This window comes from Gossypium raimondii, chromosome 12 (genome assembly GCF_025698545.1).
Source record: "Gossypium raimondii isolate GPD5lz chromosome 12, ASM2569854v1, whole genome shotgun sequence".
Classification (NCBI taxonomy): Eukaryota; Viridiplantae; Streptophyta; class Magnoliopsida; order Malvales; family Malvaceae; genus Gossypium; species Gossypium raimondii.
This window is the reverse complement of record NC_068576.1, coordinates 1,317,233-1,333,777: the sequence shown is the minus strand read 5'-3', so window position 1 is coordinate 1,333,777 and position 16,545 is coordinate 1,317,233. Positions and strand designations below refer to the sequence as shown.

Below are 16,545 nucleotides of genomic sequence, written 5' to 3'. Positions count from 1 at the left end.
TAGCCCACAAACTTGAGGTGGCTGATCAAATCGCTGTAAGACTCCATTAGGATCATATGCCAGTCTCGACATAAAATAAGCAACTCTATTAGCTTACAACCCCCTGATGTTCTCCAACAAAAGCTGAAAGAGGCAGCCCGCTTGTACTTCTGCCATCCACATAATGTTCCTCACCCAACTGAAAGCATTTCGTAATAACGTCCGCACAGCTGAAATTCTGGTTCTTGAAAAGGAATGCATTCCTTTGTTCCCATAATATGCTCCATCTAAGATTCCAGACAACGATCCCAACTCAGTCATGCGATTTACCCATCATCCAATTACACAAATTTGATGAACTGAGGCTAGAGTTCTAGATTTCCAGACCAACGTATGTAGGCAGTCAGCTATTGGTCGCTAATCCACGCGCCACCGCTGCCCATAGTTAATACATTTCTGGATCGGATTTAAACATGATATTAATTAATACATTTTATAATTGTTAAAGTTTGGTCCAGCATGAAATATGAATCTGAACTAGCTCATATTTGTAAATAGTTAACCCGTGCTCATTTAGACCTGTTCATATTATTTATTTTTAATTTTTATAAAGTATATTTATATTATTTTAATTTAGTATTTAACAATTTTATATATTTTTATTTATTAAAATTTTTTAATATTTACATTCTAATAGTATTAAATATTTAGGATAAATTTATTTTTGTGTTATAAATTATATAATATATAAAAATAACATTACAAACATTTAAAAACGGGTTAGGTTGACTTGAGTCTCGACCCATAGTTTAAACGCGCTTAATTCATTTCACCCATATCCATTTTTCAAGTGAAGCTTAAACAAATAACCTCTCATGCTCTCCATTAAATTCTAATTTATTTTCCTCTAAATAAATCTAACTGTTTTTCGAACGAGAATAAATGTAAGTGACTGAAGTAATTTGTTTAAATTTGACTTTAACTAATAAATTGTTTTTAAATAAGCCTCTGGGTAATAAATCCAAACTAGAGAAATTTTGTAGTGTCACGTCACGTAAATCAGCAAGCGTGTCGAAATTGAAGTCACTAACGAGCCACTTAGAAGAGGCGTCGTTAAGCAAGTGAAGGGCAAAGCTGCGGCAGATTCTCCACTTTTGGTATGCTATGAATGTGGAAACTTTGACGCAGTGAAATTAATGGCGACAAAACCCTTAAACCTGGAGGATACCATACTACGGTCATTGCCTTCGGACAGAACATGTTGCCGGCAAGGCAATTCCGATAGAGAATGTTGCTAGAAGAGAATGGTGCTAGAAAGACCGATCTGATAAAGATATAACTATCATGGATATATAATATTTGAAAACTAGCAATACAATAACCCACGTCAGGAAGGAAGACAGTGAAGAAAAGAAATGGTTATCAAGCTGAAAGTGTCATATCAGAATAGCATTTGGCCTTTTTCCTGCTTTAGGATGTCAAAGAACAGAAACAAATAATTGCATAATTTACACCGATTTGAGAGGAATCATTTGATAGACTACAAATTGTTTCATTTAGCTCCTTCCATTGCAATGGTGGTTGCTACCATTGCTCTGCTCTCCACCTTTCAGGTTAAAGCGATCTAACCCCCAAATCCGGATTGTTCCGTCATCACTAGCTGAAGCTAGCATGTGAAGGTTTCCTGGATTCCAGCTTACACAATTCACTGCTCCAGAATGTCCAGGCAATGCCAGTAGTAGCTCACCTGAGCATCTGTGCCATATATAAACCTGCAACAAGAAACGATACACTGCTTCATTGTCTACAAAAAGCAGTCTTCTTGATAACTGTGTATGCGCAAACAACTTCATTTGTGCTACAGCGGTTACATAATAGTTAACGGAACATAACTGTGTATGTGCACGCAACTTAATTAGAGTTACAGCAGTTACATAATAGTTAGCGGAACATACTCAGTTGGAAAAAAACATGAACCTAAATGATATACCAGCAGACTCTCTCTTGGACGTACTCTACAAATGCATGTGCAAGAAAATCAACTTTCAAAGCATCAAATGCAACCAATTTTACAGATAGCAACAGTTCAAAAATAGTATCATCTATTATGTTCACCTAAAGCTCCTTTCTAGTCAAAGAGGAGTACCTGTGAATCCTCACTGCCACTGGCAATAAAAGATTGATCGAGTCCACCAAAACAAGATCTAATTACAAATCGGGTACGTTTGTGACCTTTGTATTCTGAAATAAGTTTAGGATCACCTTCTATGCTCCAGAGATGGATTTCTTGGTTCATAAGATTAACCAATAAGAACTTGTTGTCTTTTGATAATGAGAAGGAAGTAATCATATCCACCTCTTCGATCAATCTATCAAATTTTGCTTCCCTGTCGAGCAATAGAATAGCAGATTCTCTGCATACACTAATAATCCTCTTTCCATCATCAGTTATGGCCATATCTGAGATTCTAAGCGTCCTCTGTCCTTTCCAGCACTCCAAATCTCTTCCATCCAAATCCCAGAGACAGATGCTCTTGTCGGTCATCCCCGCAAATATACCTCTACCATCCGGAAACCATCCACAAGAAATCAAACCGACACCAGTTTTTTCATAAACATGGAGGCATTCTCCAGAACTAACATCCCAACGCCTAATAACCTCGTCCTGTCCACAAGTAAGTATTTGACTATCATCTGGGCTCCATGAAACAATTAAAACTGGTTTCTGATGACCGCATAGGGTATGCTTCAATAACACCTGACCATTTTCTTTAACCTAAAAGGTTAAAAATACTAAATTTATTAAAACAAGATGCTATGGGGTTGCATGGGATGCCAAGTTCAATATAATCATTTTAAAACAATTAATTTCCTCAAAATATTCTTAAGAAAGTGTAGCTCAATTCAAACCCACTAAAAATCATGGTTACAGGTTGCACAAACTCTGCAACAGCTAGGCCAACAACATTTGATAAAATGACATATAAAAGTTCGCATGCAAATATGCAAGAGAAATAGGAAAATTACTAGTTAATTATTTTTAAGACCAATAGCATGGGAATCATTGAGGTCACACATCACCACTGTTAAGCTATTACCATCTTTGTTCATCATAAATTATTTATTGTCACTGAATTGTAATAAAAAAAATCAATAAAGCAAACTCTAGCACATATCATTCGATCTTCTCCACATTTTTCCTTTGCCCCATAAGAGTAGTACATTACCACAAAAAAAAGAAAACAAATGATCACTAAATGGAAAAATCCCACGAATGCGTACTGTCTTAGCAAGTTAAAGCACTAATACCTTGGAATAGGACAGAAAAAGCCAAAGCAAAGCCAATAATAAATAAAAAGCTTACCTCCCATATAATTGCTGAATGATCTTTAGATGATGAGCCCAAATATTTGCCATTATGTGAGAATTGCACAAACCAAACTTCATTTTTGTGTGCTTCTAGTATCTGATTTCATTTATATAAACATAAAGTTTTAATTATGAGATTCCTTTGTTAGCTCACGAAAACGAAATGCACAGTAAAATTATGAGAAGTTATAATGCATTAGAAAGCAACTACAATTTAAATGAACAAATCTGTTTCTTGATCAAAACCAAGATGAGATTAACAGCAACAATAAGAATACCAAAAGAATAAAAGATGTCCACCGAACATAGCTGAAATCCTAATCAAAGGATGCAGTTTCTCTATGGCATAATACAATGAATCAACACATGACCATTCCCACGTGCTATACCCTTGCTAAAATAAATAACCTGCAGAAAATTACACCCTAAACCCAAAAGAGAAAGTCCAATTTATCATCTTTGACCAGAAAGGACAGCTATAACAAATGCAAAGGCAAATTGAACTACCATCAAACTAACCTGCAATGTCTGGGAGGGAATCTGATTTTTTCCACACTGGTGATCAGAGTACAAAGAGAGATCACTATCTGAGGTATTATGGAACACGCAAGCCTCTCGTTGAACATCAAGAGCCCTTTCAACTAGATGCTCTAATCGTTTTTCAGGAATCATGATTGCAGCAGGAAGCAACTTCTGTAGTTTTTCTAGAATCTTTGACCCCGACTTTGTACCCTCAGTATCTTGACTAGAAATACCAAGTCTTATGCATTGCGAAGGAGAGATGATACAGGAAGCAAGCTTATGAACACAGTCGAGATTGACATGAAGAGGAACGATCTCATTCCTTAGTGTATCCAATGCAGCAGCAACTTTTTCCATTTTAAGAAGTTCAAGGAACTTCTGTTCCAAAATCAAGAAGGATGCTGACTTCATTATTTCATCTGAGAGACCAATCGTTCGCAATGTGGCCACACTATCATCCCATTTCCCATTGGTCACTTGCCCCATAAATAGATTAACCACCGAAGAATGCAATGGTATTCCCGATTCCTCCTCTAGAAGGGCACCACTTTTGTCATAACCAAGCGAGTACAATGCCCTAGTTATAATTTTAATAAATTCTGCTTTTCTTATAACACCTTGTGAACCAATTGTTTCCCCATCCCCTTGGGAGGTTAGAGGCCTAGCCATCTGATCTCCCAAAGAGCAAGAAACAGATTTTGTGGTTGAATGATCCTCCGGCAAGCTCTTGGATTCTTCCAAGGGCCCTTTCACACGTTTCAAGGGTGGTTCACTATCTTCGGCTACTCCCATGAAATGCCTGAACCCATAAATTTCCTACAAAGCAAGCAAACTACTGCCATAAGTCACAAAATCACCGGTAACATGATATAAACAAGATGGCTAACATCAAACATTGACAATAACAACATCATTGCAATCATCTAACAGAAAAAAGAAAAAAGTTCCAAGCAACAATTTCCTAAAGATAGTAAAGGGCACAGAAAATTACTTGTAAGTTTGTAACTAACCTCTTATGGCCCTTCACCAGTCAGGATTAAAGACTCCTTTAACTGAGACATGAAACACCTTAAAAGTTAGTGAATTTGTACTATATAAGTAATCAAAATAATGCAGTTTGAGCCATACCCAATTATCTATTTCACAGTAATTTTTACATAACATAAATCAAATTGCCTAATTGCTAAAATGGAGGGTAAAACTAAAACTTAAAAACATCAAAACTCACCAACTTCCTAAAACAAGCAGAGAAAAAAAAGGGCAAATTCGATCGAATCACATATTCAGCATGAGTAAAATAAAAAATGAACTAAAATAACTTTATCAAAAGAGAGAAAAAAAATTCATTCATAGATAGACGAGCAGATTCAATGATGAAAGAGAACAATCCAGAAAGTGTGAAGATTATAAGTACACAAAAATACAAAAGCGGAAAGGAAAATTTATTACGCAACAAAACACATTCCGAGAGAAAGGAAAGGAAACGAGAGGGAGAAGGCAAAGAATCAGTTGGAATAAAGAGAATTGAAGGAAAAATTAGAATATGGAAAAGCACCCACCACCGAAAGCTATGGATAGAGACTGCAGCATGGAGAACTGTGACAAAATTGGCGATTTTACTAATAATATTTGATTATTTTCCCTTTTTCTGCTTCCAGTTTGCAGATGGGAAAGGACTTATAGAAATTGGTTATTAATATTAAAAATGAATGAAGAAGATAGACACAAGGGGTGGCTCGGGTTTTGGCTAAACTTGTTGCTTTACATTTTGCCTTTCCATTTGATGCGGATAATTAAAACTACACGCCATTGTCAATTTTTTTTATCTTACTGCGGCTCATCATAACACATCTATATCTACACCTATATAAAATACTATCCCCAAGAGACACAGCTGTCTTTTGTTTTTGTTTTTTTTTACTCTTTATAAGGTAATGGTCTATTTTCAATTTTGGTGCCTTTATTATGTTCAAATTGGCATCTATATAATGGTCTATTTTCAATTTTGGTATCCTACACTTTAGTTTAACATAATTTCATTCATTTATGGATTAAAATCAAAACGAATTTGGGTAATCTATATAATTTCACTTTTCATCGACTAACACCACACAATCATCATAACACTGTAAAAATGATCCTCTTCAATTTACAATCAACTAAAGCTCCGTGTTCAAACAACCGGTCCGTATTCAATATCAGATGAATTTATTACATGATTATGTGCAAAAAAAAATACATATATATATTTTTTTAATTTTTAATAAAACATAAATTCTTATTTGAATTTTTTAAAGAAAATTATTAATGTAATTAGTGTGCACCCAAATTACCATCCTATCTTTACATTCGGTGACATTAGCCAATCAAATTGGGGTAGTAAAGAAATCTTGCATTGCATAACTAAAACGCACGACTTACCCCCCTCCATCATCGGGTAGTCCTACATAACAGGAGTAGCCAGCCATGTTTGTTGCTTGATGTGTGTGGCATACATACCCCACATTCATGAATTTCCAAAGGTTACATATTGGAGGAAAGAGGTGGATTGGATTTATACGCCTCCATTAAAATAAAGGGTATAGAGATTAATACTTCTTCTCTCTCCCTAAATAATATATATATATATATGTAAGTGAGACGCATAATAATTTAACACAGAGCATATAACCATATACCTATCCTAATGTTAATCTCTTTTATCTCAAAATCTTGAATAAAATACGATTGTATCAAATCAATCGATTCTTTGATTCATCAATGAATAATATATGCAACTACTACATAAGTAAGTCTACTATCCCATGCTTGATTGACCCGTCCATAGTTGGAGTTGAAGTAAATGAAAAGTTAAATGTATTACGAAGACAATTACATTCATCACTAAAAGTAAAACTATAACATATCTAAGTGTTACATATAGTTATTTTACTTATAACACCCATGCCTAACCACATGATATATTCCTAATATCAACAATCAACTCATCTCATGAAAGCTAAGCTAATATTTATAGGGTAAAAGGTCCAAAATGATTTCTAAATTTCATACCAATTAACATCTTCCTATCATGCCATTTTGGGAATAGCAAGGAAGGTAAGCCAAAAACAAAACAACCCAAATAAGCTATTAGGGATCAAAACAACCATTAATGACATAGATACGACCTTAAAGTATATTCAATTTTAAGATGAGATATTATTTAGTTTTGAATCATTTATGATCTATTCATACTCAATATTAATGATTTTTTTTTGCCTTGTTAAATTAGTCATGGTTATTCTTTTTAATTGGTCAAATATGTTTTTTTTTTTTGAAGATTTAGAGAAATTGATTGATTTTGGAGAGAGAGTATGAAAAGTACATCCAACTGGATGAGCTTTTGCTGACATGTCAAAGGAAAGCGCGCCCAACTAGATGTTTTTTTTTTGAGAATTTTTAAAAAACGCTTCCAGTTTGGCGCGCTTTCCTGACATGTCGACAAAAGGTCGTCTAGCTGGACGCGCTTTCACATTCTCTAAAATCGACTTATTTTTCTAAATCTTAAAAAACGACCTATTTAACCAATTAACAAAAAAAAAAAAGACGACATATATGCACAATTTAGCCCAAAATATTCATTTATTTCTTAATTTCTAAAATCAAGCAAATTATATTCTTAACTAAATTTCAATGGATTGGATGGGTTAGATAATCCTACTCTTAAATCGCATTCATTGATGAGGATCCAAGAATATTTTCGAACTTTTAATAATTCTATAAAATGCATCTAAACAAATCTGAATTAGAATGGCAATGGATTCAACTTCTATATTTAGAAGTAAAAGCAATAGAAATTCAATTAAGTATAGACTAACAATGATCAACGTAATTATGAAAATTGTATAAATTATTAGAAAAGCATATAATCAATATCGTTAAACCCAAATTGGAAAAGGTGTAAGATTTTTTAGATCTAAATCTTGTGTAAATTAAATTTTAAAATTGTATAAAAAAAGTATTTTAAGATTTTTAAATAATATAATTTTCAAAAGTTTAAGAAATGTTTGATACAAAATTGGAGTTGGCCATGGTAAAATATAAAATTTAATGGAATAAATGTTGAGCGCATCATAATTAACACATTATAGTGAATATGGTAGTTGTATACAGCTTAAGTAACATAGTTCCTTCCATATACTACAACATTACAACTCAATATAATAGGTCTTTAAGTGACTATAAAGATTTTTCTATTTTAAATAATTTTAAAAAATTATGTGTACACAATCATAATATACATGAAATACATCTATTTTATTTCAAAAATATCATAATTGAGTTCAAAGTGTCAAAACATCATAAAATTCCATTCATCATTACAACCAAGATCCTTTCTATGTACATATTCTTTAAATGTCTTTGGTTGTAAGCCTTTAGTTAACGGATCTGCAAACATAAGATCAGTTCTGATATGCTCTATTGTCACTCTTTGTTTTTGAACTTCCTCCTTAACAACAAAATATTTTAGTTCCATATGCTTTGTACCTTTGGAATATTTGTTGTTTTTGGAGAAAAATATTGCTACAGAATTATCACAGCAATTTTTCAGCAGCTTGGTAATGGTGTTGACCACCCCAAATCATGAAATAAAGTTTCGCAGCCATAATGCATAAATAATAGCTTCAAACATGTTACAAACTTTGCTTCCATTGTAGATGATGCAATGACAAATTATTTAGCACTTTTCCATGATATGGTTCATTCAGCAAGTAAAAGTAAGTAGCCAAAAGTGGACTTTCTATTGTCAAGACATCCAACAAATCTGAATTCAAGTATCCAATCACTTCCAACTAATTAGATCTCGTATACGTGAGCATGTAATTCTTTGTTCTTTGTAGGTACCGTAAAACTTTCTTTGCAGCCTTCCAATAATCAATTCCAAGATTACATTGATATCTACCAAGCATCCCAACTACAAAGCTAATATCGGGTATTGTGCAGGTCTAGACATACATTAAATTGCCCACAACTCAAGTGTAAGGAAATAATCTCATTCCCTTTCATTTCACATGATTCTTTGGACATTGCATGGGACTAAATTTGTCCCCCTTCTATATAGGAACAATTCCCACTAAAGAATTATGCATATTAAATCTATCTAGAACTCTTTCAATATAGTTTTTCTGAGACAATCCTAACAATCCATGTGATCTAGCACAAAACATTTCAGTTCCTTTCACATAGGATGCCTCTCACATATATTTCATTTCAAAGTTATTTGAGAGAGGAACTTTTGTCTCACGTAATATACCAAAATCATTTATAGTAAGCAAAATATCATCAATATATAGAACTAAGAAAATAAACTTGATCCACTGATCTTTTGATATACACACCGATCAATAATGTTTCTTGAAAACCAAAAGACTTTATGGTGTCATTAAACTTGATGTGCCATTGCCGTGAAGCTTGTTTAAGTCCATATATTAACTTCGTAAGTTTACATACCATATGACATTTTCCTTCAACTGTAAAACCTTCAGGTTGGTCCATATAAACTTATTCCTCAACATCTCCATTAAAAAGGTTGTTTTCATATTTATTTGGTGTAACTGTATATCATAATGAGCTACCAATGCCATAATATTTTTTAATGAGTTTATCTTAAAGACTGGTGAGAAAGTCTATTTATAATCAATACAATCTTTCTGAGTGTAAGCTTTGGCAACAAGTCTAGTTTTCTATCGTTCGATATTTCCATTTGAGTCGTATTTGGTTTTAAAAACCCATTTACATCCAACTTGTTTTGAACCTTTTGACAATTCGATAATATTTTAGATTTTATTGTGTTCCATTGATTTCATCTCATCTTTCACAGCACTTAACAATTTATTAGATTCATCACTATTTATGGCTTGTGAAAACGAAACTAGATCTTTATTGATTCCTAAATAAAAATCTGACTCTTGCAAATAAACCACATAATAATCAAGAACAATCGATTTTCTCTCTCTTTGAGATTTTAATTGCATTATTTGTGGTTCATTTTCATCAAACCTTTATGAGTTAGTTTCTTTCATGGGTGTTTCATCATTTAAATGTTGTTCAACATTATTAGGGCATTCATTAATTGTTAGAACAACATTTGTGGTAGTTGTGGATAAAGGAACATTTCTTTTATATCCACAACTTGTTTTGAAACACTCCCACTAACTTCACCATTCTTATGAAATCTAGCATTGTTAGTTTCTAAAATTCTCGGAATATGATTTGGTATGCAAAACCTATATCCCTTAAATTTCTCTAGATAAAATAAACTATCCACTTATCATACTAGAATCTAATTTTCTTTCATGTGGATTATATATTCTTGCTTTTGCTTGGCAACCCCAAACATGTAGGTGCCTTAGGCTAGATTTCCTTCTAATCCCTAACTCGAAAAGAGTTTTTGGAACTGCTTTACTAATAACCCTATTTAATAAGTATATAGCAGTTTTGAGTGCATGCATGCATAATGATATAGGTAATAAGGAGTTACTAATCATACTTCTAACCATACCTAATAAAGTCTGATACACCTTTCTGCAACACCATTTTGTTGATGTGTGCCTGGCATAGTATATTGTGCACATATGTCACGACTTTCAAGGAATTTAGCAAATGGACCTAGACATTAGCTTGATTTAGTAAATTTTCAATAAAATTCACCATCTTTATCAGATCCTACTATTTTCACTTTTCTATCTAATTGTCTTTCAATCTCAATAATGTATATCTCAAGGGCATTTACTGATTGAGATTTTTCATCAAGCAAATATATATAACAATACCATGAAAAATCATCAATAAAGGTGACAAAATACTTCTCTCCACTAAAAGATGGAACATCGAAAGGTCTACATATATCAGTGTGTATTGTCTCAAGAAGCTGGGTACTTCTTATGGCGCATTTCTTAGTATGTTTGGTTTGTTTTCCCTTAATGCAATCCACACATACACTGTGATCAATAAAATTTAGATTCGGTAAAATCTCATTCTTCACTAATCTTTCTAACCTTTCTTTGGATACATGACCAAATGTTTATGCCACAAGTAAGCAAAATTTTCATTTAGCATACTATGTTTAATTCTAACATTGATATGATCAACAAGTAAGGATTCCGTAAAGACATTATCAAGTTTAAATTTATATAAACAATCAATAAGGTTTCTTAAACCTAAAATAGTATTATTTTTAAATAAATTGAAACAAACATGTCCAAACTTAACCTCAAACCCAAAAACATCAAGTTTTAAAATAGATATAATATTTCTAGAAACTGAAGGTACATAAAGAGTTTGAAATAGGTATAAGTGATAATCAGTATCTAAGACCAAACGATAAGCCCTTATATCTTCATATGGTTCTCTATATATAGGAAATCTTTAGTTGGGTTTATGGTTTGGATTGAAAGAAATCCCTGCATTTTTTAATCAAACCACCAAGTATTATTAGGAACTTCAGTTTTGATTCAAAACATACATAAACATAAAAACCTTTCTTTTTGAATCAAGCTTTGAGTTTTTGGCAATCTTTCTAATAGTGTCCTTCTTTCTTACAGAAGTGACACTTATCTACAATACATTCATTTTTCTCGCGATGAGAGACATTGACAAGAGAGTGTTTCTTTTTCTTAAACTTGTTGGTTTTTGTCTTAAGTCTTTTTTTCCAACTCCTTGACTCATAAGGTTGATAAAATTACTTCATTGACTCTTTAATCTTGCTTCCTCCTAAATGAGCTTATTGGCCATTTCATTAACATCTCACTTATCTTTAATAGTGTTATAGTTAATTTGAAGTGGCGCATAATTCCAAGGTAGTGAGTTCAATATGAATTGTACTAGAAAAGAGTCATATTTCATCATACCTAAGGTCTTTAGCTTTGCTGCAATATTAGTTGTCTCAATGATATGTTCTTACATTCCTCTTGATCCATCATACTTAATGGTTGTGAGTTGTGCCAGTAAAGCATCGTTGAGTGACTTATTCGCAAAACGTAAATATTCTTCTACAAACATAAGATATTCTTTTGCACTTCCAGTTTGTGAAATTGTAGTCTTAATGTTGTTAGCAACAATCATTCGCAAAAATATAAGCCTTAATCTGTTTGATCGTTCCCATTGTTTATGGTATAACATCTCTTCCTCACTACTGGAATTAGTAATAGCAGCAAAATTATCTTCTAATAGAGCCAAGTCAAAATCCAAAACACCTAAATGGAACTTGACTTGCTCACTCTATTCAAAGAAGTTTAACCATTAAATAAAGTAATAGGTGAAGCTTGTGAATGAAGAGAAATTGCTACAAAATAATACATAAAAGAAAAACAATATTACATAAATTCTTAAATATCAAAATAAGATATGCAAACAATCCGGTATATCCTAATTCTCCTTTGGGTAAATACAACAATATAGTATCATAAATAAATGTATTGTTTATCAAATAAATAATTCAAGTTCTAATGAGTAATAAAAGTCAACTATCCACTTTTCTATTAGAAACATTTAATTCATTAATTGCATGAATATTGATAATTTACATACATGATTTAAGTGATATCTATAAATTATTTATAGTTTTTCTTCAACTCATACGTGCACATTCAAACTCACATCTTAAGATTTAATTAATAATTGTTATAGATTTTTTATTAGGAAAAACATCGTGATGATATAAATTATACTCTAAAATCCTAATTAACAAAGGAAGAATACATAATTTATAAAATTATATATTCTTTAACCTAAGTTTAATATTAGATGTAAAATCTTTTAGATTTAAATATTGTGCAAATTAAATCTTTAAAATTATTTAAAGAATTATTTAAAATATTTAAAATAATATGATTTTCGTATAAAATTAGTGTTGACCATTAAAGTTACGAAGAAACATAAGGACAAGAGGAAAGTCTCTGAAAATTGGGAGATTTTTGAAGAAGTAGGAATTTTGAGAGAGATTGTGTAACCACGTGTATAGGCTATTTGTAAATTTTCTTGGCTTTCTCATACCGTGCATTTTGCCACATTTGAGAAAGCCAACATACCCACGTGTCACATTTTCTCATGTTGCCACATGGTGTACTCTAAAGTCTAAACCTATTTAATTGCATGCTTAGCTTAAATGTAAACCACAGTAACATACCCAAATTCAAAAGAATTGTTGGAAAAGAGCGAGCCACGTGTCAAGATAAGAAACTATTGGACACTCTTTTTACAGATTCTTGGCATAGGTTAACAAAACTTGTTTTTAGTAAACTAATATTTTGTATATAAAATTTTTTATAAGTTCGTATTTTTTTATATTTTTTAGGTAAACAGTAAATTACTTAATTGGTTACTCAACTTTTAAGGTATGTTCATTTTGGTTACCTATAATGAAATCCTTGCAATTTCATTACCCAACTTTTAGGGTACTTTCATTTTAGTCACCAAGCGTTTCATGTTTATACTTTCATTTTAATCACCCAACTTCTAGGTTACTTTTATTTTGGTCTCCCCAAAAATATACTTTTTTTAAAATATTGATAGGGATAAAAAGCAATTAAGTAGTAAAGTGAAAAAGTGATAAAACTAAAATAATGCATTAAAAAATGTCAAATTTAAGGGCAAAGCCAAAAAAAAATTGAGGGGTCCAGTGTAACACCCTAAACACGGCCTAGAAGCTATGCCCGAATCTAGAGAAATTACATTGACTCGTTTTGAAAGCTGATTTTAGTAAATATTTAGCAAATACGACTTTCACAAACAATTATTGAAAACTATTTGTTCGCTTCTAGAAAACACATAAGAAATTACTTAAATTGCACCAGAAAACCTTTTTCGAAGTTTTGGTTTTGAAAACCAAAGTCCATTTTGTCGACTTAAGTGATTTTGAAGTCTCACGTTAGAAAATATCGATTACTGACGAATTAAGCAAAAACCCAGAACAAATTCAAAAACAAATTCCAAACCCAAAAGATCAAAATAAATAATTACGGAATTTACCATATTTACATTAAGTGCAAAAATAATCCGAGCTCCCACATGTTGTCTGATCCTAAGTCAGAGGTTTGCCTAAACAAACAAACATAAAATAGCTCAGTGTATAACTAAACTCAAACGAAGATCAAACAAATCACAATATACAAGTCAGAGAACGCAGAGAATTTTGTATCAATCATATAACTAGAGTGGAACAAATCAGAGTAACACAGAGATTTTCATAACAATCGTACAATAGAACAGAAGATGTATGATTATGCCAATGCGGTATTTTTCGAAAAATCAAAATGCAGATTATCAGAAAACATCCTACCCAACTCTGCTACACACCAAAACAAAGTTCCCCAGAACTCATCCAACCAAATCACACCAATAGATAATTATGGACAGTGCCACCAGAATTGCAGACAAGCTACTAGACAGGATTGTAGATAAACCACCAAATAATATAGATCATTAAACTGCCAGTAACTTCCTCCGTTCACATCATCCGGGACCCTATGCAATGTTTCATGGCATGCATATTCAAAATCAAAATGATAAGCATGTAGGACATGTTGTCGTACAATAACAGAAATAGAAGGCATGGGATTCCATGCTTTGCAGGACATATTGATCAAATCTTAATGAATTATATCAGATTTTCCATGAAGTCACACGCATGGTTACATATCAGAATTAGTATCAAACACCACAACATATTTGGATATCACATGTTCTCATCCAACTTAGTAACACAGAAACAAATCATCAAAATTAACAAAGCACGGATCATACCTGAACAAATCACATACCTTAAACATGTTTCAAACAAAAAACACATTATACGCTAACAGATCATACTTACTTAGCTTATATCATATCAGACATACGTACAGATAACGAATTATACATCAACTGATCATCGAATATCAATTTTTATAGATTGTTTTAGATTATACGACCCTACAGTAAGCCTAGGAAAAAATCCTGATTTTTGGTCCACACGCCTGTGTGGATTCACACAGCCTGATGGTTGACCCATGTGGCCTAAATGGCCTAGAGCACACACTCGTGTCTCTGGCTCGTATGACTCTAATTTTGAAATAGTGAGTTACACGACCTGGACACATACCCGCGTCTCTGTTCCGTATGACTAAAATTTCAAAACAGTGAGTTACATGGCTTAGCACACGGTCGTGTGGTGTCGACAGTCATGGATTTTGACTTTCAACGTTTACAGAAATTCAGGTTTTCATTACATACATGATACAGATTCAATACAGAAGCAACAAAGATGAATTTTTGACCCTAAAAACGATAATCAAACCTCAATCAAACGATCCCCATAACCATCAATAACTAACATATTTATTACCAAAGTTTCGTCAAAAACTTTCGACGCAAAGCCCAAATCAAACTTAAACGCTTACCCTCGCTTGTATCCAGCAATACAAGTACTTAAATCGGTAGAGAATCTTGATATGCAATCCTTTCACTTAAAAAAGAGAACCAACTGAACCCTAAAAAATGAAATTGGACAAAGCGAGCAGAACAATTTCAGTTTTAACAAATAACAAACGAGAGCGAACATTAGCAGAAATTTGAAAACAAACTTACGTCGTTAACCTTTCTGTCAAAACAACGAAATATGCAATCTCTTCAACAAAACCAGTTGCGGAGTTGTCAAAAAGAAAAAGAAAAAGAACCAAAAGAAGAAGAATAACAGATGTTCCAAAAAAAAACAAAGAATTTTTTTTTGGAAAGGATTTTAGTTATTTTAAAATAAAATAACTAAAATAAAATAGAACAATTCCACAAGGTAGCATAAAAAAATATCTCGCTTTCCCAGGGACTCAAACACGAGAGTAAAGAGTACACAGAAGCTTAACCACTGAATTACTAAACTCATTGTTGACATTAGTTGATTGAATATAATTTATGGCAAATGATCAAAGATAGAGGTTAAGAAAAAAATAACAAAAATTCCAAAAAAGAGATTTAAACACAAGACCGCAGGCACACATCCAAAGCACTTAACCAATAAATCAAATCAATTTCCTCTGCAAAATTTTCAAAATCCTAACTCAAAATCAATACATAACCGCTTTTGATTTCGTTAACCCAATTTTTTCTAACCCATTTTTTTGGGATGTTACAACCATAATTAAATTGTATATTTTTACGATAGTAAATGTAACGCCTCAATTTTCTTGTGTTTAAATTGATTAAGTACATCAAGTAATTTGATCCAGTGTGGTAGTTAAGTGCCTTGAATGTTTTTTTCAGGTCTTAAGTTTGATTCCCTTGTTTTGGATTTTTCTATTAGTTTTGGCATTATGTTAAACTCGGGCTCTTGGGCTTATCTTTTGTTTTTGTGAAATTGTTGATAAGGATGAGCCTATTGGTTCAGTGGTTAAGCTTCAGTGTACTATTTGGTCTTGAGTTTGAATCTTGGCGTAAGCATATGGAAACGTTTTTGTTGCTTGTTAATTGTTACTAGTTGAGTTCTTTTTTAATTCTAAAAGTTTGGTGGTTGAATTACTATAGAATATTTTATTTTATTTTCTTAAGTTATCAAGAACAAATCCCTAAAATCACTCTTCTTTTGCATGTCCAACTACCCCTCTCTTCTCAGGTTTATCTTTTTTTCTTTTTCTTTTGGTGTTTTCTTTTCTTGTTCTTCTTTTC

General features: G+C 32.4%; 1 protein-coding gene across 9 annotated transcripts; it reads right to left on the bottom strand.

Moving 5' to 3' along the window:
* Nucleotides 1–1,304: 1,304 nt before the first annotated feature.
* On the bottom strand, nt 1,305–5,675 carry LOC105762678 (WD repeat-containing protein 26 homolog). Of its 9 annotated transcripts, none has more exons than XM_012580493.2 (6): nt 5,430–5,675; nt 4,862–4,922; nt 3,868–4,686; nt 3,344–3,445; nt 2,126–2,755; nt 1,305–1,751 (listed from the first exon to the last, which is right to left on the bottom strand). In XM_012580493.2, the coding sequence occupies exons 3-6, from the start codon at nt 4,660–4,662 to the stop codon at nt 1,536–1,538; spliced, it is 1,743 nt and encodes a 580-aa protein (XP_012435947.1). In that variant the 5' UTR covers nt 4,663–4,686; nt 4,862–4,922; nt 5,430–5,675; the 3' UTR covers nt 1,305–1,535. The 9 variants fall into 9 exon arrangements, with proteins under 9 accessions (XP_012435947.1, XP_012435957.1, XP_012435948.1 ...); XM_012580503.2 differs by having other exon boundaries at nt 3,868–4,702; nt 4,881–4,922; XM_012580494.2 differs by having other exon boundaries at nt 4,881–4,922.
* Nucleotides 5,676–16,545: the final 10,870 nt, after the last annotated feature.

Bases quoted from the DNA above. Each gene is read 5' to 3' on its own strand.
- LOC105762678 (XM_012580493.2), bottom strand. From the start codon at position 4,662: ATGGGAGTAGCCGAAGATAGTGAACCACCCTTGAAACGTGTGAAAGGG. The intron at 3,446-3,867 runs GTTAGTTTGATG...AAATGAAATCAG, and splicing joins TTCCCTCCCAGACATTGCAG to ATACTAGAAGCACACAAAAA. The intron at 1,752-2,125 runs GTACTCCTCTTT...TTCTTGTTGCAG, and splicing joins GTGGCAGTGAGGATTCACAG to GTTTATATATGGCACAGATG.